General features: G+C 41.1%; 1 protein-coding gene across 9 annotated transcripts in view; it reads left to right on the forward strand.

Annotated features, from left to right (window-relative positions):
• IFT81 (intraflagellar transport 81) overlaps positions 1-22,728 on the forward strand; it is a 66,285-nt gene that overhangs the window by 19,560 nt on the left and 23,997 nt on the right. For 6 of the 9 annotated variants that reach the window (XM_039380300.1, XM_039380299.1, XM_039380301.1 and 3 more), the window contains 7 exons: positions 434-580; positions 8,583-8,732; positions 9,719-9,847; positions 10,995-11,084; positions 11,941-12,027; positions 13,481-13,552; positions 13,642-13,727. In XM_039380300.1, coding sequence (XP_039236234.1) covers positions 434-580; positions 8,583-8,732; positions 9,719-9,847; positions 10,995-11,084; positions 11,941-12,027; positions 13,481-13,552; positions 13,642-13,727 — 761 coding nt within the window. Of the gene's footprint in view, positions 1-433; positions 581-8,582; positions 8,733-9,718; positions 9,848-10,994; positions 11,085-11,940; positions 12,028-13,480; positions 13,553-13,641; positions 13,728-15,005; positions 17,599-17,620; positions 17,667-18,587; positions 19,823-22,728 lie in introns of those variants that run through there. The other 3 variants (XM_027739786.2, XM_027739784.2, XM_027739785.2) reach the window with 3 other exon arrangements.

Consider the following 22,728-nt stretch of genomic DNA (forward strand, 5'->3'; position numbering starts at 1 on the left):
AAGCCATGTTGGTGTATCTTACATATGCACAGAAAGGGACTAAACAGGAGAAATGGAGCAGCTAAAATGCCTCCCTTTTTCCTCAATGAAAGTGAAAAAATGAGGGGAAGAAATGTAAATGTAAAATGTAAAATATATCCACTTGAGTCTGGGCAGAAAGGATGTGCTGGAAATCTCATCCACACTGGAGAAAGTTGGGATCCTGCTGCCAACTGCAATGAGGTTGTGATTTAACCCGCTGTATATAATGGATATATTTGATATATACATCTATTTATATGTTTCCTTTGCAGTGAGACATGCTCACGTTTCCTGATGAAAATCAGTTTCTGGCAGTTCAAATGTGGTTTCAGGGGGGCAGTGCCTGAAACCTGATGGGTTCCATTTTGCTAAATGATCAAACAAGGCAATTTTGACTTTCCTGATCCTGCAGGCATCCATAATTTCCCGGAAAAAGGAAGCCAAGGCAGAAGAACTCCAGGCTGCCAAGGAGGAGATGTCCAGGCTGGAGAGGCAGGTGCAGCAGAGGAGCAGTCAGGCCCACGAGCTGGAAGGCTCTGAAATCCTGACAGAGGATGAGGTATGGGATGAAACAGTGGAGAGAAGGAAGAGGGGGATTTTTAAAGAGATGGATCAATTTTTGTTAACTCACAATTTCCTTTTAACTTTGCACTGCAAATATAGTTGCTCCTTCTGCAGCGTTTTTATGGTACATTGTTAGACCACACCATTGCCACAGATCAGCCTCTGTTTTTTTAATGCACATTTTTGTCATCAAATTCCAAAATTAACATATTTGAAGGCTCTTTTTTTAATGTGCAGATAATACAGTGCTGTCCAGTGCTTCCAAATGCTTTCCAATATTTATAGTGCAACAGTGCTGAATTTTTAGCTATTTTCAAATTATTAGTTACAATTATTCACATGGTACCTAATCCATTGCAAGGTCTGTTGGGCTGTCCTAACATTCCAGACTCTGGATCAAAATATCATCACAGTGTTATGATGGGAAATAACTGAATACAAAGGTTGATATAATTATAAATTGTATATAAAGTCTCTATGATTATAAAGCATAATAACAGTAATTATCAGTTAGTCCTGTGGTATTTATTCTCCACAAAAGTTTTTACTTGGAAAGCAAATTTCCCAGACTCTTTTTTTTCTCAAAAGTTTGCACAGAATAAAGGAGCTGCAGCTTAGTAGTGGTTTGTCACCAAAATAAATTGACTTTTCTCCAGCCAGTAATTTTTCCCAGTTTGGGAGAAGCTGCTAAGGGCACTCACAGGCAGAGTCACTAAACTGAAGAGTATTTTAGCTGCTTCATTCTCTGACTTAATATATCTTTTCATTCTCTCACATATTGTCTTTGTTTGCCCTGCCATCATTTATCCAGAGGAACATTTCATTTGCACTGCCATCATTTATCCAGAGGAACACACTCTTTGCTTGCTTTTTCTTTGTTTTTGTGCTTTTTTTACTTACTACTCAATACAGGGAACGCCCTTTGTAGAAGGAACTCCCTTCCTAGTCCCATAGGACATTCCTGCTCCACAAAACCAGTTTTGTTTTAAAGGAGTCTTAAAGAGTAGAGTGAGTATGGATGAAAACTACAGGTGGAAGTAATGGCACGGGGACTTGGAAAAATTAAGATGTTGATTTCTCTTCCCATCACATATTGTATCACATTCCTTAGGCAGCAGTTATAAGAAACCCACTGGATTAGATTTCTCTGCAGGGTTTTCAGCCCCAGTGGGCACATTGCTGGAGTCTTTGACAACTTTTTAAGCAAAAATAAAAGCAGAAATCTGACAATCTGTGTTTCATGACATGTGAGGGAAAGAAGTGTTTAATTAATCAACAAGAATGCATTACCAAGACAGCAGCATATGTTTTACATTATCTGCACATTCACTGTAAGGTAAGAAATAATTCCTGTTGTGCCTGTTCTTGAGGGGGACAGGAAACTCTGATCCATAGAAATTCAAGGAGAACAGGGTAGGAGGGAAACCTCATAAGGAGGAACCTTTTAAAATGCTCAGTAATGAAAAATTCTAGTTAATTGTCTGACACAAGGAAGAGGCTCAAGACAGGAAAAGGACAAGACCTGTTTTGGACATGACCCGTGTTCCTTCTGTTCAAATGTGTTCTGCTCTTGATTTTTTAAATATTTTCAATTTTAAAATGTCTTCATTTTGCAGAGTGAAGGATAAATGACTGAGCAATTTGGAGAAAACCATCAGCTTAAAATCAGGAGTGTTTGTCTTTCCATTGCAAGCATTTCCTGGTTTGTAAAATACTTTCTTCAAGGAAATATGTATTGGCAAGGAAGCCAATATATACATCCATGTCCTGTTCTCTTTTATTACTTCCTTGGCTGTAGTGCAGTGGTACTCACAGGCACCAGTGTAAAGCAGTAAAAAGGGTGTTTCCTATGGCTAAAAACTAGGAAAGGATTTGAATTCTTGATGATTTTTGATGGCTGCTTTTTCAAAGGTCCTGATTTCCTCATCTGTAAAGTGCAGACAGTGATATTTAACTCCTTTGGAAACGTTGGCTGCCAAAAATGCTGCACAGGGCCTCGTGCTGTAAATTTTGCATCTCCTCAAAGTACCTCGCAAATGCACATTGCAGAATCAGTCCTGCCTCAGAGGGGAGGTGTGGGAAGCCAGGACTGATGGAAGGGATGGGGCTGGGAGGGAAGAGGTGATGGAGCAGGTTCTCCCTCATCAGTGCCAGCCTCGGTTCCTCACCCTCAGCCTTTTGCTGTAGATTAGTTTCCAATATGTTCTGCTTTAGGATTTGTATGTTCTGCTTCAGTGCTCTGTTTCTGCAGCTGTGAGCCAATAGCAAAGGGAATGGTGGTTAATGCTGTGGTGAGTCACTGTTGCAATCCGTGGATTCCGTTGGACGTTCACCCTTCACTTTGCACTCTGGCAACCAGGAGCTTCCCTGCACTTTCCTGTTGCAGCCACACACGTTTTACATTCAGTTCCTCCATTTTTAAAAGGGAGAAAGAGGCTTTTTAACAAATAGCTTTGCTGTCTTAAGTTTAAATGGATTTTTTAATGGATATTTTAATCCCATCTGAACACTACAGTGAAATCAAGGCATTATATTTCTCCTATACCCAGTATTTCTAATCTCTTTGTCTCACCTTGCTCTCTCCTCTTACATCATGGCACTCCCAAGACTTGGCAATGGAAGAATCAGCACCTTTGCTCCCAAACCAGTGTTTGGATCTCCAGTTGACATCTTCTTAGCCCTTCAATCACCAAAAGGTCAATCCTGGCTTAGCTTTTCAGGTGCCAGCGTTTTGCTTTCTTCCATAGTCATAAAAAGGAATGTTACAGCATTCCACAGGGTTCCAGAGGTTGTACACCTGGATAGAACTCAGAAGAAACAGCAGGGAATAACCAATTCATTTACATCAAACACAAAGAAAATGGGAATAAATTGTCTGCTTTGGGGATTATGAAATCTTTTTAAGTGCTTCAAGCCAAGTGCACCGAACAGAGGCACAGTTGGCGGCTCCTCGCTGCAGCTGTCAGATCCTGAAAATTGGGGAATCACATGTTGACACTTAGAAGGCTGGATGGTTCAATTGCAAGTGATCCTGGGTAAAGCTGGGATATTTTTAGCTCTTTACACAACCCATTGTACTTTTCAGAGTTCAGCACAGGCCCCCAAGAACCTCGAGCTGCCCAAGGCATGGGAGCAGAGCAGTCTCAGAGCTGTGCTGAGCTGCAGGAGCTGAAATGAATCTGGGTTTGTAAATGTGGCAAAGAAAGTCCTCTCACTTTGTAACAGGTGTGTGAGGTTGGAATATTCATTTACATAAGGAGTTTAGTTATTTTTCCATACAAATGCTTGTCCATGCCAACCTGCTCCTTGGAAAATACAGGGGAAAAATGTTTCAATTTGCAAACAGAGAAAACAGCCTCAGACCATAGATCTTGTCTCAAAAACTGTCCATTCACCTGAATCCACCAGGAACAGTTATCTCACTCCAGACTGGGTGGGTGGATTTTGAAGAGAGTAGCTGTAAAGGAGCTCATGACTCAAATGTTCACAGAATAAGAGAATCCCAGAATGGCCTGGGTTGGAAGGGACCTTAAAGACCCTGCCACGGGCAGGGACACCTTCCACTAGCCCAGGTTGCTCCAAGCCCCATCCAACCTGGCCTTGGACACTTCCAGGGATGGGGCAGCCACAGCTTCTCTGGACAACCTGTGCCGGGGCCTCCCCACCCTCACAGGGAGGAATTTCTTCCCAATATCTCATCAAATCCTTCTCTCTGTCAGTGTGAACCCATTCCCCCTTGTCCTATCTCTCCAGGCCCTTGTAAATGGTCTCTCTCCATCAGTGTGGGCTGGTTTAAGCCAGAACCCAGGAAATGTTGTCCTGTCAGTTGTTGCCTTTCCCTCAGCTCTCCCTCAGGCTCTAGCAGAGTCCCATTCCAGTCTGTCAGAGGCTCCTTAGACATGAATACTCAATGCTAAGGAAGAGTTTTCCTGGCTGAGCTGTACCACAAACAGACCATAGGATACTCTTGTTTGAATAGCCCGAGATCCTACTGCTTGTGCCTTTTAGAAGCTCATCCTGTGTATGAGTTATTAACTCTGTCCAACAGTGGCTGTACTGGCTTAAATTTAGAGCCTCTTAGGAAAAAATATGGAAAACTGTCATGATCAGGAACTTTTCTTAACTGAATTTTAATACTTTGGACAGTCTGTATCCTGTTAATTAGTCTAGTTAGAAATTAAAACATCTGTTCCTCAGTTCTTAAGAACTAGATAGTCTGCTAAGATTTTCTTCAATTATTGTGCTTATGCAAATAATTTTATTAACAGAACTGGTTATTTGGAACTTTGGTTTGGTATTTCATAAAGAAATACTGGTGTTTTTTTACAAATAATACTTCCTTTTTTACAAACAATACTTTTTTTTGGTAGTACTTTTGTATGAAGAATTTTTTGATTACAATAACACAATCAAATTGCTGCATTAATCCAGCAAATACTATTTTAAAAGATTTTACTCTAAAGTGAGGGATTTATGTGGGATTTGTTCTTTTCAGAAAACAAGTTTATCCATTTTGTCCTTTAATGATAATCTTGGAGTAAGAACCTTGTGAAAACTTCACATGGAGCAAATGGGAGTTTTAAAGAAGTGATGGGCTTGTAGTGAAAGCACAAGACTGAGCATTAGAGGAGCTGAGTTGGGTTCCTAGTTCAGTCCACTAAAGCACAGGCTGGTGTCCTTTCCTGGAGGGGGGTCCTGCCAGGCTCTGCATGGTCCTGGAGAAGCCGTTTCAACATCCCTGATTTGATGTTGTTGTGTTTAGAACTGTTGTCATATTTAATAACTTCACTAAGCGTGGTGAGACTTAATGTGGTCATGCCAACCTCTCTCAGATTCTAATAAATGGAGAAAAGTATAAAGGAGGTGCATTGCTGGATTCTTCCAATAAAAATGGAACATAATGCAGGAAATCTGCCCAGGGATGGTGGATACCTGCAAGACATTGTATGAGAGATCAAAATCCTGCTTTCAGTCAGTGTATTCCATAATCCACATTCCACACTTGTTATGTTACACTCACCCATAAAAATAGCCAAGTGAAAAAGCAGAATCTTTCCTTGCTTTCCTTTGGATGGTTTTTGTGTCTCCAGGGGCTCTGTCTCGATCAGCAAACAGGGGCTCCAGGCTGGTTTGCTTCAACTGCTCACTCAGTGCCAGCACTTGGGTCTTGGCCAGTCATTTAATCTTTGAAGCTCAAATAACTGTTTGTGTTAAATGACTTGAGAAAGAAAAGCTACTGGTGGACGTGGCCTTGACTGGAATATCACTGCGGGCACGGGCAGATCCCTGGGAATTCTGTAGGATGAGCCTGCTGAGTTTGGACACGGGGAGCAGCTGAGCTGGTCTATGGGAAAATGCTGCTGCTCAAAAGTGGATTCCTTTGGTTACTTAACTTTAAAGTGATGTGGCCAAGCAGTGTTGTTCCTTTGTGAACTCTTCAAGTTATGTAGAAGACCTTTTACAACAGTAAAATTCAAGGTTTATAGCATTGTAAGGGCTTGAATTTTTCATCTCCACAGAGGTGGAGGCATGAGATTTATAAAGCCTGAGAAGCAATGCTGACATAAATGAAAACAGTGGTATTTTACAAGGAGCTTTCTTTTAATTTTTAGAAACCTACAGAATGATTCTCAGCTTTTAGACTGAAGAAACCTAATTTTATCATAAGATCCCTACAAGCTGCTGATTTAAGAGGAGTAAAATCTAAGAATTCCAGCTCAGAATTTGGCCCTGGATCTAAAGGAGCCTTCAATCAGGGAGGTTTTAAGGAACTAATGTGTGCTGCCTTTGGAGTAGATCAGGTCTTTTGAAAGCTCTGCCAATTATTGATTGATTTTCTACATAGGTTATAATTTTGCTACCATTGTTTTTATCTTGTTTTACCTTGTTTGCTGCAATAATAGCTGTGTGAAAGGTCAAGTTTGCTTTTAAAAAGCCAGAGATTGTGCTGAAAGACTGACATCCACCTCTTAAAATGAACAAGTTTCACTTGTCACCATGAGCATTTTGGATAAAATTTGTATTATACAGTCCTAAGTTAATCAACTAATAATAGAACAGTGGTGGAGTTGGTTCGTTAATCAACAAGATCCTTTGACTTCCATTGAAAAATACATTATGCTTTGAATACTGAATATGCAAATACTCTCCCTCCCACTCGAGCTATTTTCAAGACCTTAAAAGTAGCTAGAGAAGAGAATAATAGTTTGCTTTTCATCCTGGGATCCACTGACAGAAAATCATTCAGATTCGATAGCTCTGTGTGGCCACATATTAATTTTAATCCTGTACATCATCCTTTACTATATTCCACTGGTCAAATGAAGTATCTCAGGAACTACTTGATCAAGATTGTGCTTCCTTTAGCTTTTCCTCAGTTGGAGAGCTTGTATTTATACTTTTGGAATCTCTTAGAAATCACAGAAAACTTGGTATTGTCTAAGCAATTTAAAAAAAAAAAAGTTCTTTTTATTAACTAAGAGGATATACTTGAATTTGCTGGGAAAAGGAATAAATTCTGGTTTGACTGTATTAAGTAAAAATAAAGAGTGTGACAGTGGCAGAGCTGCCTCAGCCACACTGGGGCTCAGGTGACCTTGTATATCCTTGTCCTGGGTAGTAGCAGGATGTAGGATGTTATCCCAAAGCCACAGAGAGGCCAATCTGCATAGAGCACATTGAGTAATTTGTGGGTTTGTTCTTTCACCAAAAACGTTTATAGCTTTTGGCTTTAAAAATAGTTCTGGAGCGTAGCAAGAGAGAGGCAGCTTTGGCCTAGATATTGCACAGGATGGCAGATGAACAGGGTTGATTTCATTGTGGGCACCTTGCCCAGGACACTTTTTATAGAACATACAGTTACTCTGGGGGTTCTTAGCCTGTGGTCACATTGGGTTTTTTGGATTTATTCTTTAGAAGGGAGAGAGATAATTTTGCAAAAAGAAAAAAATTCATGTAAATATCAAAATCTAAAGTCATTTTATGTTTGAATTTTAAACCTGTGTCAGTGGTAATGGGATTCTTTTTCCTCCTGGGGCTGCCTGGTTTGTGCTCCCTGCACACACTGGACCCTCCTCGTCAAGGGGTGTTCTGAAGCCTGTTCTTACAACATTTACTCTAATAAATTTTATTTGCTTTCCATCTCTTAGTGCATTTTTGAGCTGTGACTGGCATTTAGCTCATAGCTGTCATGTAAAATCCAAGGGTAAGAGCTAAGCCTGTATGACAGATGGAAAATATTAAGGCAGAGAAAGATATTACCTGGTTGTTTCAGCCTCTGGTACTTGGTATGTGTTACAAATTCAACACACACAGGTTCAGGTGTAAATTAGCTAAGGCTGTTGGTCTGTAAGGATTTGTATTATTTTACTTAGTCTTTAATAAAAATATAAATTCTTCAGTACTTCAGATTTTGAGTGAAATAGGTATTGCATTCTCTGCTTCAGGGCAGGGGTTCTGCTTTTATTTGCCTGGTTTAAAAAACTTAGCCAGTGATATTTAGATCTGCAAGAGTCAAGGAGAGGGAACAAGTTTTAACTATTGAGAACATTTCAAGATAGTTTTTCCCATGCCCTCTTCCCTTCCAATTTTCCTGCACTCTGTTGCTGTGTTTTGGTCTGCAGAGCTCTGGGGTTCTGGTACAAGTGCAAATTACTATTGCATTAACTTTTTTATTATCCGTGATTCTCATAATGTTTTGCAAAGAGTATTTACTTTTCCAGCTGTCAAATGGCGGTGAGCAGAAGGGAGTGATCTCAGGATTACAAATGAGTGCACTGGGACGGAAAGCAATGCTGGTTCTTTTGATTTCACCCAGTGAACAAATGCAGAGCTGAAAATAAATAGACCCTGGGAATCCTGAATTCCAGCCCTCTGTTCTAAACACTTCATCTTCAACGTGCAGGCCAAGGAGGATAATTACATTTTACACAGCAACAGGCTGTGATAAGGCCCTTCTTGCTCTCAGTGAGATGAGTTTGTGTTCTCTCTCTCCCCAGCTCAAGCAGTACGTTAATAAGCTCCGGAGCAAGAACACACTTTATAAAAAGAAGCGCCTGGAAATAGCAGAAATTACAGCTGAGTATGGAATCCTCCAGAGGACAGAGGAGCTTCTGAAGCAGCGCCACGAGGCCATTCAGCAGCAGTTGGTAACATGAGCATGTGCTGCTCCCACAGCCCTCCCTTCCCTGCTAACAGCCATAGGATCCCACGGATGCTGTTGGGATTCTAATGTACATCGTCCCAGCTCCTGCTGCCCTAACCCAGAGAGCCATCAGGGTATAGAATGTATTTTTATCTGTTGACTGTGGAGCTGCTGTACTTTGTGTTCAGCAACTGTCAGCACCGATCTGCAGTTTCATTTTAGACTGAGGGGCTTGACCCTGCTTTTTAAAGTCAATGGTAGGTCTGCACGAACTCCAGTTAGAGCAAGGCTGGGTTCTTAAATTAGTTTTTGCTATCCACAGATGTAGTAAGGGCTTTGAAAACGATCAACAGTGAGTAGGATTCAAGTTACTGCTGTAAAATATATAGGAATAGTATTTAAAAAAAGAGCAGGCAGGAAGGAAACATTCCAGCCCCAGAATATTTAGAAGAAAATGCATTTAAATTTAAAACTGGATGAATCTTTCCTAAGCCAGAACAGCAGCAGCAGGATTTCTCTCTGGATAACTGTAAGCATTCAGGGAATATACATTCATCCCAAATGCAGGAACACTGTCTGTGGTATTTTCTTCCAATACCTGTATTCTTGTTATCAAAATAGTTTATAAAATCATTAGCTACATGTTCTGATGAAGCATCTGGATTTTATACATTGAGCTTCTTCAGAGCCTGACCACAAGCCCACTTTGCTTTGTGGAAACTTTCTGTTCACTTCAGTGGGCACAGTGACCAAACATTGCATTTACAGAGAGTTGTTGTCATCCTGCTGTACAGGCACAAGATAAAATTTAGTTTTGCTGGCAGCTAGATTAATAATAATAAATTGGTTAATAATAATAAATTGATAAATAAAATAAATTGATTGCAGTACTTACCCTTTTCACTTCTTTACAATATTTTGGCTTCACTAAGGAATTTGCTGTTTCTTGGTTAATGGGGTTAATTCAGCACTTATTGTTTGTGTCTGCAGCAAGTGATTGAAGAGAAAAAAGGCATTTCTGGATACAGTTACACCCAGGAGGAGCTGGAAAGAGTCTCTGCAGTGAAGAGTGAAATGGATGAAATGAAAGGCCAGACATTAGATAATATGTCTGAAATGGTGATTTTTGTCTTAAACTACTGTATTTGCTCAGTTTGAATATCTAGTTCCTCAGCATATAACCCCAAGTTTAATGTTTTTTTGGGGGGGCAATAATTTTCCTTTAATCTATGTTTATATATATATATATATGTATAAAATTCAGATACATCTCCAAAGGTAATCTAGACAAAATTTACTAAAATGTGCATTTCTTTTAATGTACAAAGAAGAGCTATATACAAAAATAAATCCTACAAATAAATCCTCCTTTTCTCCCCTTCAGAAACCTCAGGGGTATCAAGTCTTGTCTTTGATTTTTTTACTTTTTTTGTGATTTCAGAAGTGGTTTCGTATTTGTTCTTGCACATTATTTGAAAGAGATGAATGGTTTGAATCTGTAACAGAATCTTTTTCTAAAATGTTTGTAAATCACTGGAGTTCAGCTTTTGTTAGAAAGATACTTAATATGCTTAAAGAGCTAAATAGCTTGTCTTTTTCTCTATAGCCTGATTTTCAATTGCCCTTAGATCTGTCATGTTTTAATTTACCTGCCCACATAGCTGTAGAAGCAAGAAAGAACTTGAATTTCTAATTTGAAAATATTATAAAAGAGCAAAAAGCAAAATAGCGTTTTTTTAAATCATCGAAGCACTTTTAAAATAAAATGGTATAATTAAAGTAGAATTGCTCTCAAATAGAAAGCTGGATAAAATTTTAATTTTCAGTGTAAATATGTCTGTGTGCCTCAGTTTTAGCATTTTCAAGCTTTATTTAACCTATGCAGGTTTGTTTGGCTTTTTTCTTAAGGATTTCTCCCTTTCTTTCAGTCTCCCACTATGCAATTCCTTCATTTTCCCTACTCCTTAAGCTCTTTGGTATCTGGCACATGGGCTGTCTCCTGGAATTCTCTGGGATGTTCTGGGAGCAGAATTTGTCTCGTTTATGGGAATGACCCCGCTGCCAGATGGGCTCTTTCCCTGTCCTAATTAGACCTGAACTTGGTTATATAATTAAGGCTTCATTTATATATAATTCGTACGTAATTATGGCTTCATCACAGATATTTTCTCCCCACATTTTTCTTTGTCTCCCCTTTCTTTTCAAATCCCTAATTACATGAATGTCCTTTTTAGTGTTAATGAATATTCTTTTGTCCCTTTCTCAGGTAAAGAAGCTGAATGCAGTGGTGGCAGAGAAGAAGGCAAGCCTTGCTCCTGTCATCAAAGAGCTCAGGCAGCTCCGGCAGAAGTGCCAGGTTTGTACCAACGCTCCTCTCTGTCTGTCTAAATCAAGTCAGAGCCACAAATAAGTCCAATTTACAGATCTCTGTAGTGCTCTGCAAGGATATCACTCTGAGGGAAAGCTGGAAAGAGCAGAATGGGTCAACAGTGTTTGCAACAGGCAACGTGCTAAAGGTTGGAGTTTGTAAAAGCTGACAGTGCAGGCACAGAATTTAGTCATTTATAGCAATTAAAAAAAATTACTACACCAGGGAAAATATAAGAAATCGTGGTTCAAACCCAAAGCAAAGTTAGTTTTGGGTTGGTTCCAAAGCTATTTCTGCATCTCAGCATTAATGGTCCCAACTAGTGCTCTCCTTTCTGAATGGTTTGCAGATAACATCTCATTGAAGTAGTTGAATACATTAATCTAAGTCCTGTGTTAGTCTGTGGGACTGACAAATTTATCCATTTGTTTTCAAAATTTTACAGAGAGATGAAAAAACAAGTCTTTTGGGTCTACAGCTGCCATAACTTGGCTCATTGCCATGGAAGGAAATAGGGTGATGCATTTATCTATCAACAAAATTATCAGAAAAACTTTTAATGTTTCCATTCAAAGTGTCAGCAAATGAAATCTAGGAGGAGTTGGATGTGCATAACTAGAAATCTGGTTTTTCATAGGGAGCAAGTAAATTTATCCTGTCTCAATGTCTACTTTTATGGTTACTTGTCCTTTCTTCTTGCAAGCACGGCCCTGTTACCCAGCCACGGTAAAGCCGGGGATGGGGCTGGACAGAGGAGATTCCCTGAGTGTCTCTTTGGCCTGAGTGTCACGTGTCAGTCAAAGGAACATTTCATTTATGTGCCCTTTTGCCCTTTTCACCTCAGGAATTAACTCAAGAATGTGATGAAAAGAAAATCCAGTACGACAGTTGTGCGGCCGGGCTGGAGAGCAATCGCTCGGCCCTGGAACAGGTGAGGTGGGGCTTGGTCGTGCACACGGAGAAATGCAGAGTGTTTGTCCCTGTGGTACAATATTTCCCCTGCTTTCCCTCAGGATATGGGAAGTACGAATCCACTTCAGGTGGGAATGAGTCAGTGGTGATCCCCAGCTTTGCAAATCCTGCCTGAAGCTGCTGTGGAGTGGCTACAGTCACACACAGCAGATGGACTGGGGGGTACCTCATCCAGCTTTGATGAGCAAGGACGGGCATCTGCCAGAATTCCTGCTGCTCTAGATAGTATCTGTTAGGGAAGAATTTGACTACAAAATAAGGATTAATTTATCAAGACAAATCTTTCTATGCATTTAGCAGATTCTTTACATTAGGAACCAATCCCAGGGATAATTAATGACTGACATTGATGGCAAGGAGACTTCATTAAATGGGACTGTCTTGTATTCCTGTATATAAACAGGATTTTTAAAAAAACCCCATACAGGTTTAGCTAAGAGCTTGTGTGTCTGTAATTTGTGCATTGCCTGAAGGAGGTTCTTAAAACAGCCCAGTCCTCAAAGGTGGGCACAGTATCAACATGTTTATGTGGATCTGCTTTATCTCACTTGATCACCTCCTGTGAATTTTGACTGGGCTTGGCTTTTCAAGGCCTTGCCCACAAAGGAATATACTTCAAGATAAAAAGGGAGTACATTTAAAGTGTGGGTGGACGTATACATAGTTATTTTCCTGCACTAAAAGTACTTTTGTATGGTAAAAGAATCCACAGATGGACCTGGTATGAAGTCAGACAGTTCTGCAAGAACTGTCTTATAACAGCAATCAAGGCTTTTTTTCTTGGCAGACAACTCTTAGTAATTTTCTGACACATGATGACAGTCACATCCACTGATTGAGCTGGACATGAGTAGAATTCAGTTTTACAGCTGATGGTGTGAAAATCACACAGTGACAGAGCTCGGGAGTCGACAACTGCAGTGTGACCTGGAGAACAGGATTTGGATTATTGGGGTTTTTTTGGAATGGACCATGTAGAGATGGGAGTAACCCACTTTCTCCATACTGCTCCACATAATTATTGATTGCTCATTAACATCCCATTAGCATGTCTGTACCTTCTAACATCCCTTTTGCAGATGTGTTCCAGGAAATGCTTGTTCACAGCTGTATTTGGCACTTCAGATGTGCTGAGGAACAAGACTCTTGGCAGCACTTGTGAAGTGTTTGGAAGTCAGTCATTAATAATCACCCATTAACAGTCATTTCTCATCTCTGACTATGACTGAAACTGCAAATCTAAATCCAATCAGCTGTATTTCACTTTAAAAGAGACTTCTGAAAAGCCCAAATTAGATGAACATCTGAGAAATTATTAATTCAGGATTATTCTTATAAACTCTCACGGTTTATATGGCGACACAGGGCATCTCCTGGGGGCTTTCAGTCACCATGTCCTTATTCTCCCACAGGAAGTGAAAGGGCTTCTGGAGGTGTGTGCCCAGGAAGAGAGCAGCTACCGCTACATCCACTGCATGAAAAGGGTAGGGTCACAGGAGGGGCCAAATTATTCATTCTGGAATAAGATTGCAATATTTATATAGAGAGATATTTAAATTATGTATTTTTATAGACCCTGGAGGTCCAGCTGCAGCGGGCTAAGGAGGAAATGAAGGCCTATGTGTCCCCAGACCCACAGGAGCGACGGAAGGCGATCCGGTGAGTCCATCAGTGTGTTCCCTCTGTGGGATGAAGGATGTCCATAAACTGAGGCTGAAGTCAGGAATATTCTCACTGGCATTTGAACTGGAGGAGTTCACCTGATAAATTTAGAAGCACTATAATAATCTAAAAATAAGCAGCTCGGATTCCAGTCTATACTGCTGTAAACCTACAAGTTCTCTCAGACATTCCAGAAGGTTTTCCCTTCCCACTGGAGATTCTCAGCCTCAGAGAGAGGTTTAATTGCACCATCCCATGAACCTCCATGGTTACCCTCAGTTTCATTTACTCCAGCATAAAGCCATTTGCTTCACCCTGTGATTCTTTTCAGGACCCCTCACCTTTGTCTGGCAGGGAGAGAAGCAGGAAATACTATAAATTGAGTTGCTGATTATTTTTGGTGTAGTTTTAGTCCTGCCAAAGATGGAAATGTTTTCTGAGAATGAGATATTTTGGATTAATTATCTGTGCTAAGAAGTCTAAATATTACCATGTCATAGAGATTTTTTTACACTTTACTAAATATTTTTGTAAAAGTATCCTGTTTAAAATTTGTGTATGTTCAGTCTTCTAATACAACATAAAAGTTGAAATGAAACTCAGGCAACAAGTCAACAAGCTGGTTCAGCCCTGTCAGAATTAAGCATCAGGAAAATCCAAAACATTTATAGCATTCATTTGTAAAAGTGTCAAAATCCCTGAGGTTTATTCTTCATAATTAGTTTTTCAACATTTCAGAATTTCGCAGGAAATAGAATTTCTTTTTTCCAGAAAAAAAAAAAATCATAGATCCTTACTGCCAGCAAAATAATGAAGCTGAAACTGGTATTGATTGATTGCTTGGACTTTAAAAAGCCACAGCAACATAATTCCTTGATGTGAGGCCTCTTGCATCTCTCTGCATTTGTGTTTCAGTGACAGGAGAGATTGTTGTTCGGGATCTGTGTCTGTTGTGTCAGAGCTGTGCCTCTCCTACAGGCTCCTGTACAAAGTGCCAAAGTGCTGCACAAAATTGTCCCATGCACAAAATAAGTTAAAAACATGACCAAGTGGCAAAGCAAAGGTGGAACTGCTTAATTAGATAATTAATAATGATTCTACATTCCGTTTGAAAGCTTTGGGCTATCCAGCATTCTGACATCACAACAGGAAAAGAGAACCAGGAGTTATCTGGCACTTCCCAAAGGAGAGGGAAGAATAAATTGCCTTCCCAAGATATCTGTCCTCTTAGGGCTTTTACCTTTCAAGAGTCATTTCTGGACCTTTCTCTTGCAGTGGAAGCAACGAGGGAAGAACTGTTTTATCTGTCAGTGTACGGAATCAAATGTCATTCGGTGTCATCAGAAGCAATGTCTTCACTCATGGAGTGAAAAAGGCAGTAGTGGACCAGTAAAATTTTACAGGCTCTGGAATGGGGCCCTTGACAGGGATAGAGATATATCAAACAGTGAGAAAACTCCAGGGGTTCCCTCGGGAGACACTGAGAGATGAGGTTGTCTTCCTGCATCAGATCCTTCCTGAACCACAGGTTGTCCTGAAGCCCCTTGCACTGGTGCCAGTGGAGCTGCATCTCCATGTTCTAGAACATGAGGCAGAGACCACCAGGAAGTGAAGGACTGGATTAATACCTATCAGAGAGACCTTCTGCAAGGATCTGAGGCATGAGAATGCTCAAACACTGGGTCATAAAATAAGAGGAAGAAAAGAATCGACAGTACAAATGTTAGGGTGGGAGAAGAGAAGGACAAGGAGAGAGAATGTTATCCCATCTCACAAAATAATGGAAGGTTATAGGAAATAAAGGATTTGTCTAATGAAGGACAAGGAAACAGCAAAATTAAACAGAAGGATGAAAAGAGGAAACCCTTAGTGATGATGTGAGTATTTATGAGGATGAGGAGCAGCTGAGGCAGCGGGGTCAGACATAAGGCACGGCCCTTCTGCGGCTGTGGGGAAGGGGGTGCTGGGTTCGTTCTCAAATGCTGAGCAAAAAACACTTGGGAAATGAACATCCAGGATGTGAGTGTTCACATGGACCAGCCATCAGAGCCTGCTGCTGGAATGGAGCATGAGCCCAGCTCTGTAATTCCAGGTATGGTGAGGGGAATGTGAACACAGTGTTACCCCTCTCCACTGTCCCCGTTTCACTTCCCGGCTGTGGAAATTATCCTCCCACAGGGACTAGACACAGTTCTGACCTTTTTAAGAGGTCACAGACCCGTCTCTTTTAAATGAATTACAGTAAAGTTCAATAGAGAGATCCTTGCAAAATATAAAATGAGACGGTAACATTTGTCTCTAGACATCCCTTTAGAACCTGAATGTATTTTTCAGCAGGCACTGGAATGTAAACGGAGTAAAAATGAAGCATAAATAGACCAGCACTTTCCTAGCAACGTATTGAACAAAAAATGTCTTAATTCAGACCCTCTTTATTGAATATAAACTCTGTTCTGTGGAGTCACTTCTTAGGAATGTGAAAAGTTAATTTTCTTCTCTAAAAATAGAAAGTCGTGGGGTTTTTAACAAAGTTATTAAGTTACATTCTTTCCAGCCATCATTATAAATAGTAAAGAAAAACTTACTAGAAAAGACATAAAATCTTCTGATTACTTTGAAAACTCTACTTTTAAAAAAAGGGTATTCTTGAGGCCAAATGTGTTAGAACATGTGCTGTGTGCCAGGGCAAACAAGCAGCTTCAGCCTCACCTCTGGGTTGATGAAATTCCTGGGGATCAGCGGGACAGCAGAGCACCTGGAGCAGCCTTGGGATGGCTCTGATTCGTCCTGGCTGGAATTGTACAAGAGCAAGAGATCATAAAGTGATCCAGCTTCATTCCTGTGGCAGGCAGGACCAAGTGTTCCAGTCAGAATCCTGGAGTACTTGGTAGAAAGGGAAGGAATAAAGGAACGCGATGCCAGGAGTTCACCCGGCTGCTCACCATGTTCCAGCAAACCTTCACACTCTGGCACCACCACAGCTGGCATTGCTTTCTGGAAATTAGGATTTCTCTACACAAAGGTCTTCTACCCTGAGCAATCTGGAAAGTCCTTTAGATGAGCTGGGTTATTTTGAATTCCACTAGCACACCCTCACACATAAATGTAATAATTACACACAAAATATAATTGATTTTTTTTCAAGTGACTCAGTGAATAGTTTTTTTCTATTGTCACATTGCAAAAAAAATTTGAAGTAAGTCCTAGTGCTGTTTCTGAACGGGGCTGTTGTGCTTTGCATGTTCAATTGTCAGGGTTCGTGTGTCAGGTTTGGGTATGTCAGAGTGATCAGCCACTTGTTACAGACCAAGGTGCACAGCCAAGACTTTTAGTAATGAATGTCACCGGTTACGCTGCTTGGCCTATATTTAGGCCTCGAAATGTGAGGGCTGTTTTCTGAGGGAGGAATGCACAGTAGTCCCATTGTAGCCCCTGGGGCTGTCAGACCTGGGCTGAAATACTATTCCCCTTCATTCCTGTACTTTCCCACTCATTCCAACGCTGCATTCCCAGCAATTAAGGGCTGTGGATCTGTGAACTCTGACGCTCGCCATGGTTCACCTCAGGATATCACCAGGATAAATGCATTATGACAGGGGATCAGGTACATCTTATCTGGAGGATCTCACTGTTGCCTTCAAGCTGGAAGGAGGAGTAATCATGTCTGCTTCAAAAATGTAAGAGATCTTATCCAGTGTCACTTTTCCCAACTGCACAGCTGAGACAAGGAGACCTGATCCTTGATGTCAAGGGATATGTTGTCCAATAACAAAAAGGTTTCTTCCTGCTATGAACCTCCCAGTACTTCCATCCTTTTCCATGTTTGCATCATTATTCTGTCCTGTTACGTAGAACCAAATCATGATAAAATCATTTTATATTTCCTTTAGAGAACAGTATACACGGATGATCCTTGAACAAGAAAACCTTGGGAAGGTGAGAATGAGGCTTTTACCTCGTACAAAAATTGGACAGTTCATATTTTTGTGGGGTTTATTCCCAACGGCTGTGGTCAGTCTTTTATAAAAAGCATATTGCAGCCTACAAAGAAAATTCCATCACTGCTGGCATTGGTAACTAATACCCTGGAAAGGGATCCTGCTCACTCCTCAGGGCTTGATTTCCTGCAGGGAATAGCATGAGCTGCTGTAAAAGATGTCAAACAGCTCAATGTGACAGCACATTCCCTGAAAACCATTTGGATAAGAAACTGAAACACGGGCATAACGAACTGTGCCAGCTCAGATTTTCTGTTGTATATAAAGCAACCTGTTGAAGACAATAAATTCTGAGCCTGTCAACCTTATCACTGTTGTTAAAGGCCAGGGGATCATCTGCCTTAGACAAAACCAGTTGTCCAGTTTTAATCTTGTCTGAAGCTCAGATCAGCATGGACAAGGTTGGGCTTAGCAAGTCACACCAAATAGCTTTTACTAATTTCCTTTTCTGAGTCACTTTGGGGGGTTTTACAGCTTTGGGCTGCCACTATTAATAATCAGGAGTGGGTTTAATTGTAAAACATTGATTTCATGTTATAATATCATGATAGGAATCCATTGCATATTGCACCTTGATACTGCAAGAGCTCTGTGTGGAAATGATCTCAGATTTTTAGCATAAGTTCTCAAATAGATAAGACTAATATTTAGACAGTTAAAAACCATGGAAAGAGTTGTCAATCTGTACAAAGATCTGAGTCCCAGGTGTGAATGCATTTAGCACTTGCAGGGAGTGTTATCAACTTGAACAAAACAATATCTCAGTAGCATATAAAAATCTCTGTCATTCCAAGCTGTGCGAGCAATTCTTGTGGCGTAGAACTCTTCCAGAAATCTAATGTTTTTGTATTTTTAACAGAAATTACGAGAGAAGCAGAAGGTTGTACGGGAAAGCCACGGGCCAAATATGAAGCAAAGGAAAATGTGGCAGGACTTTGAGCAGTTAATGGAATGTAAAAGAGAATGTTTTCAGAAACAACAAAATCAAGCAGCCATTGGTCAGGTCATTCAGGAAGGAGGTAAAGACAGGCTTGTGTTATGAATTCTTCCTCCCAATACCTACATGAAATGGCTGTGTTGGCTTCTGAACGGAAAACTCTTACTAAATCCTGTTGCTTTCATCAGTTCTACAATTTTTGTGCAGTATTTGGTTTTGGTGGATAAACAAAGAGAGCAACAGACCCGTCTGTGAAGCTTCTCCTCCACTGTTTCAGTGACCACGTGCTGTGGTTGGAAGGTCTGTTGGAAGAGCTGCACTGGGGTGAAGCTCCTCCTAAATCCATGGTTTATGAGGCTGGGAAGGGCATCTGCAGAGAGATCAAAGAGAAACAAATCCTTCTCCGGGGTCAGGGAAAACTTACGTAATTGCTCTGCCTCTCATTCTCTATCGCTAAGGTTACATTTTTGCGAGGCCTGGGGCTTGATATTGTATAATTGTGGCCCTCCTGGCTTGGCCCTCTCCTTCCCTATTGTCCTTATCCATGCAGTGTGACTGCAGGAGCTGCACAGCCCTGGCCTCGCAGCCCTGCTCAGACTTTCCTGGTCATACTTTCCTTGCACGGTTCAGTTGAGCCGATTGTGCTTCCAGGAGACACTTCATGGCTGCAGCGTCAGGAGTCGCTTTGGAGAACAATCACTTGGATTCTGAGCTTTTTTCCATTATCTTTTGTTGTTGTTTTTAACAGAAGTATTTTTCTTGCACATTTACCTCCTTTATTTTATTTTTTTCTGAGTTGCCCATGTGAAAAACAGAGGTCGACTGAATCTTTCCCCTGTGAGGATGTTTTGAGCTGCTTTGTGTGCACAGGGTGGTTCCAAAGGGATTACACACCCAGAGAGGGTCATCTCCTCCCTCTCTTTTGGCTTGCTGGATTTCTAGATAGGTTGGTGGGGTTTTTTATAGTTTTTCTTGCCTGAAGTAGGATGTCTTTTCAGGATATAAAAAAAATATTTTTGCTTTCTTTGATACCTAACTGTGAGATCTTCTGCTGGTTTCTATATCCAGAGAGAGTATGGTAATTATAGAGTTCCTAGTTTGTCTTTGCATTAAATACATTTGTTAACAGGACTAAAATAAAAGCTGGCAAAACTGTATTGTGACTGTCTGGTATTCTTCTTTTTCACATTTCTTAGGTGAAAGAAGGAAATTGTTAGGGGCTGGGCCACAGGAAAAAGAGGTTTGAATGGCTCATTTAATGACATTTATTTCAGATGCCCCCAAAGGGTTCACAAGGAGTGGAGTCAGATCCATAGATCCCAGGACAGGCTTTGTACCTGCCTGCCCTGTTCCAGGATCACCACATGGCACCTGCCTGGCTCATCAGGGCTGCTGACTGGAGAAAGTCATGACAATCCCATTCCTGGACTTCTAATGGAGGGGTTTGCAGAAGGCTTGACAGCAACAGTAAAAGAATGCAGACAAGTAGATATGAGACATGCTGAAAACGTGGGATAATCACCAAAAATGGGCATTTAGGTTACTTAGGAATCAGCCTCTGGTTCAGAGTCACTAGACAGGGCAGGGAGAAAGGGGATTTCTTAGACTTTAAGTCAAAACTTTTAGCAAAACCTTAGAAATCCTATTTGACTGGACCATTTACACAAAGATGTATGACAGGGATTAGCCTGCTACCCAGGAAAAAGCAATGCCTTGGAAATTCATGGCAATGATGTGGAGTAAGATTGAGTACAATCATTTTCTGTTTTTCTGTTCAGAGAAACTAAGAATAGTTCATCTTTCTCCCTTGTAAAAACAGTTTATTGCTAGTTACTCAAAGATGACGTGATTGTTGTTCTGATCTGATTAGTACTCTGTCATTTGTGCTGCACCAAGAAAGGGCACACAGATTATACACTGCAGCAGCAGCAGCAAAATGACTTTCTGAGATGAAGCAGAAAATCATAATAACCGTTATCAAAAGAAAATTGGAAAAACTCAAATGCTATTTTTAGCTTTTTATACAAGTGGACATTTAATAAATGCAGCTTTAATGGATTCTGTTCACTGGCTTTTCCACACAGGTGGGAGCATTCAGAAATCTTTGAATTTCACAGTTTTATCTTCCTATCTTGCAACAAAAAGCTAACTTCTCATTTTTTTACTTTCTGATTATTAATAGCCTAGCTGGTTTATAAAATTAAACATCCCATATGGCAAAATACCTGCCTTCCCCTTGGGAAGGTCCAAATAAATCAAAAGTGTGTGGGGCAAATTCGGGGCTGCAGCACTTACCAAATTTCTGCTGGTTGGAACAGTGATCTGAGCAGTCACATGAGCAGCAGCTCACTTTGTTTCCAAAGGCTTCTCCTTGTCCTTACCCAGAACTGGAGGAGGAAGCAACCCAGCTATAAGACTACTGTAATATTCTGCAGCTTTGGGGGATTTAGTGATGTTGATTTCAGCTGTTCTTGGAGCTACAGCAAGTTCCACATAGACCTGAGAGATAAAATAGTTCCAGGCATGAGAAAACACCACATCCACCCTCTTAAAGGAGCAGCCATTTACCATCTGGGTACCACATCATTTGGGTTATATTAGTGGTACCATTTTATTTCCATTTGAACTACAATAACTAAAATAAATGTTCTTATACTTCCTTAGCTAACCCAAATCTAGGATTACTTGTTTCTGTCTCTTCACTCCCATGGATATTACTGCTCAGGTTGTCACATGCATATAGTTGCCCACAATCATAAAAGTTAGGCCCTTCTTTTGCATTTATTGTGTTTACATGCACCAGTTTCCAGAGCTTTCTTGATAAGACTTCCCTACTGTGAGCAGTGTGATGCTGTTCACTGTTCCAAAACACAGAGCAGCAGAAGTGTTCAGCAGCAGCTCCGTGCCTGGAAATGTCCTCATGATGAGGACATTGTGATTAACGAGCAGGGACACTTTACTACCCAATAATCAATACGGAATCTGTTCTCCTGGTGACTTGCTGGTTCAGAAAATGGACATGCAGCTCAGAGCTGCTTCTCCTTGGACCAGTGTTTCATGCCTGGCCCTGAAGCACGGCAGTGAAAGCTCCCTGGCTGTGCCCAGCGAGCCATCGATGCAGAGCCATTTGGCAGTGCCAGTCCAGTTCCTAAATCAGCTCTCTGGCAGTGCTTGGCCAGCCTGGAGTCAGCTCCCACATGGAGGCAGGTGGTGATTGACTGAAAGACGTGGAGGGTGGAGCGCTGTCACCTGGAAGGTGTGTCCCTTTGGGAGAAAGGCAGGGACACATTCACTGAAGAGTTGGACTCGGTGATCCTTGTGGGCCCTTCCAACTCAGAATATTCTGTGATTCTGGGACACTGTTATTCTGTCACCTTGCCTGGGGATGAGGAGACGCTGGTCCTTGGTGGATCTGGGTTCTCTCTCTGGCCCTGCATTTGCTCAGAGTTCAAAAAATCAAGCCTGTGTGTTCCTGGTGTTATCACTCCCAGCCGTAGGTTCCTGCCAAGGGAACACAATTAACTCTTCACCTGCCTCTCTCTTGTGCAACCTGGAATGGAAACAGGGTCGACATTCCCATGGACGTGCTGGTGTTCCAGTGAGGAAGCATTGCACAAATCAACAGCTTTATCACAAGGTCCCACCTGTCTGGGCAACACCCATGTGGGTAGTTGTTCTCTCACAATCAGTATTTGACCTATTTCCAGCTTGTTTCAAGAGTCCTTTAAATTCTCAGCATGAATTTAAAACGGGTTCTCCAAATTCCCAGTGTCTGTTTCTGTAGCAGTAGTTTCACAGTGGCAGCCTCCAAACTCTTGAGGCAATCCGTGTTATCCCAAGGTCAGTGGGTGAAAAGGGTATTTTTCCACAATTGCATGACATTGATTTTCATGATTCCAGTTTCCAGGCTGCTCCCTGGTGATGTCACCCCGGGTGAGGAGCTCTGGGGGTTTGGAGAGGGAGCAAACATGTTCCAAATAATCCTCAGGAACTGTGAGACAAACCACACCAGCCTTACTTTGACAAAACCCTCTCCGACTTCAGTGGGAGTTTTGCCAAAATA

The sequence above is a fragment of the Pipra filicauda genome, unplaced genomic scaffold (assembly GCF_003945595.2).
Source record: "Pipra filicauda isolate LSUMZ 115617 unplaced genomic scaffold, ASM394559v2 scaffold192_size1418226_pilon, whole genome shotgun sequence".
NCBI lineage: Eukaryota > Metazoa > Chordata > Aves > Passeriformes > Pipridae > Pipra > Pipra filicauda.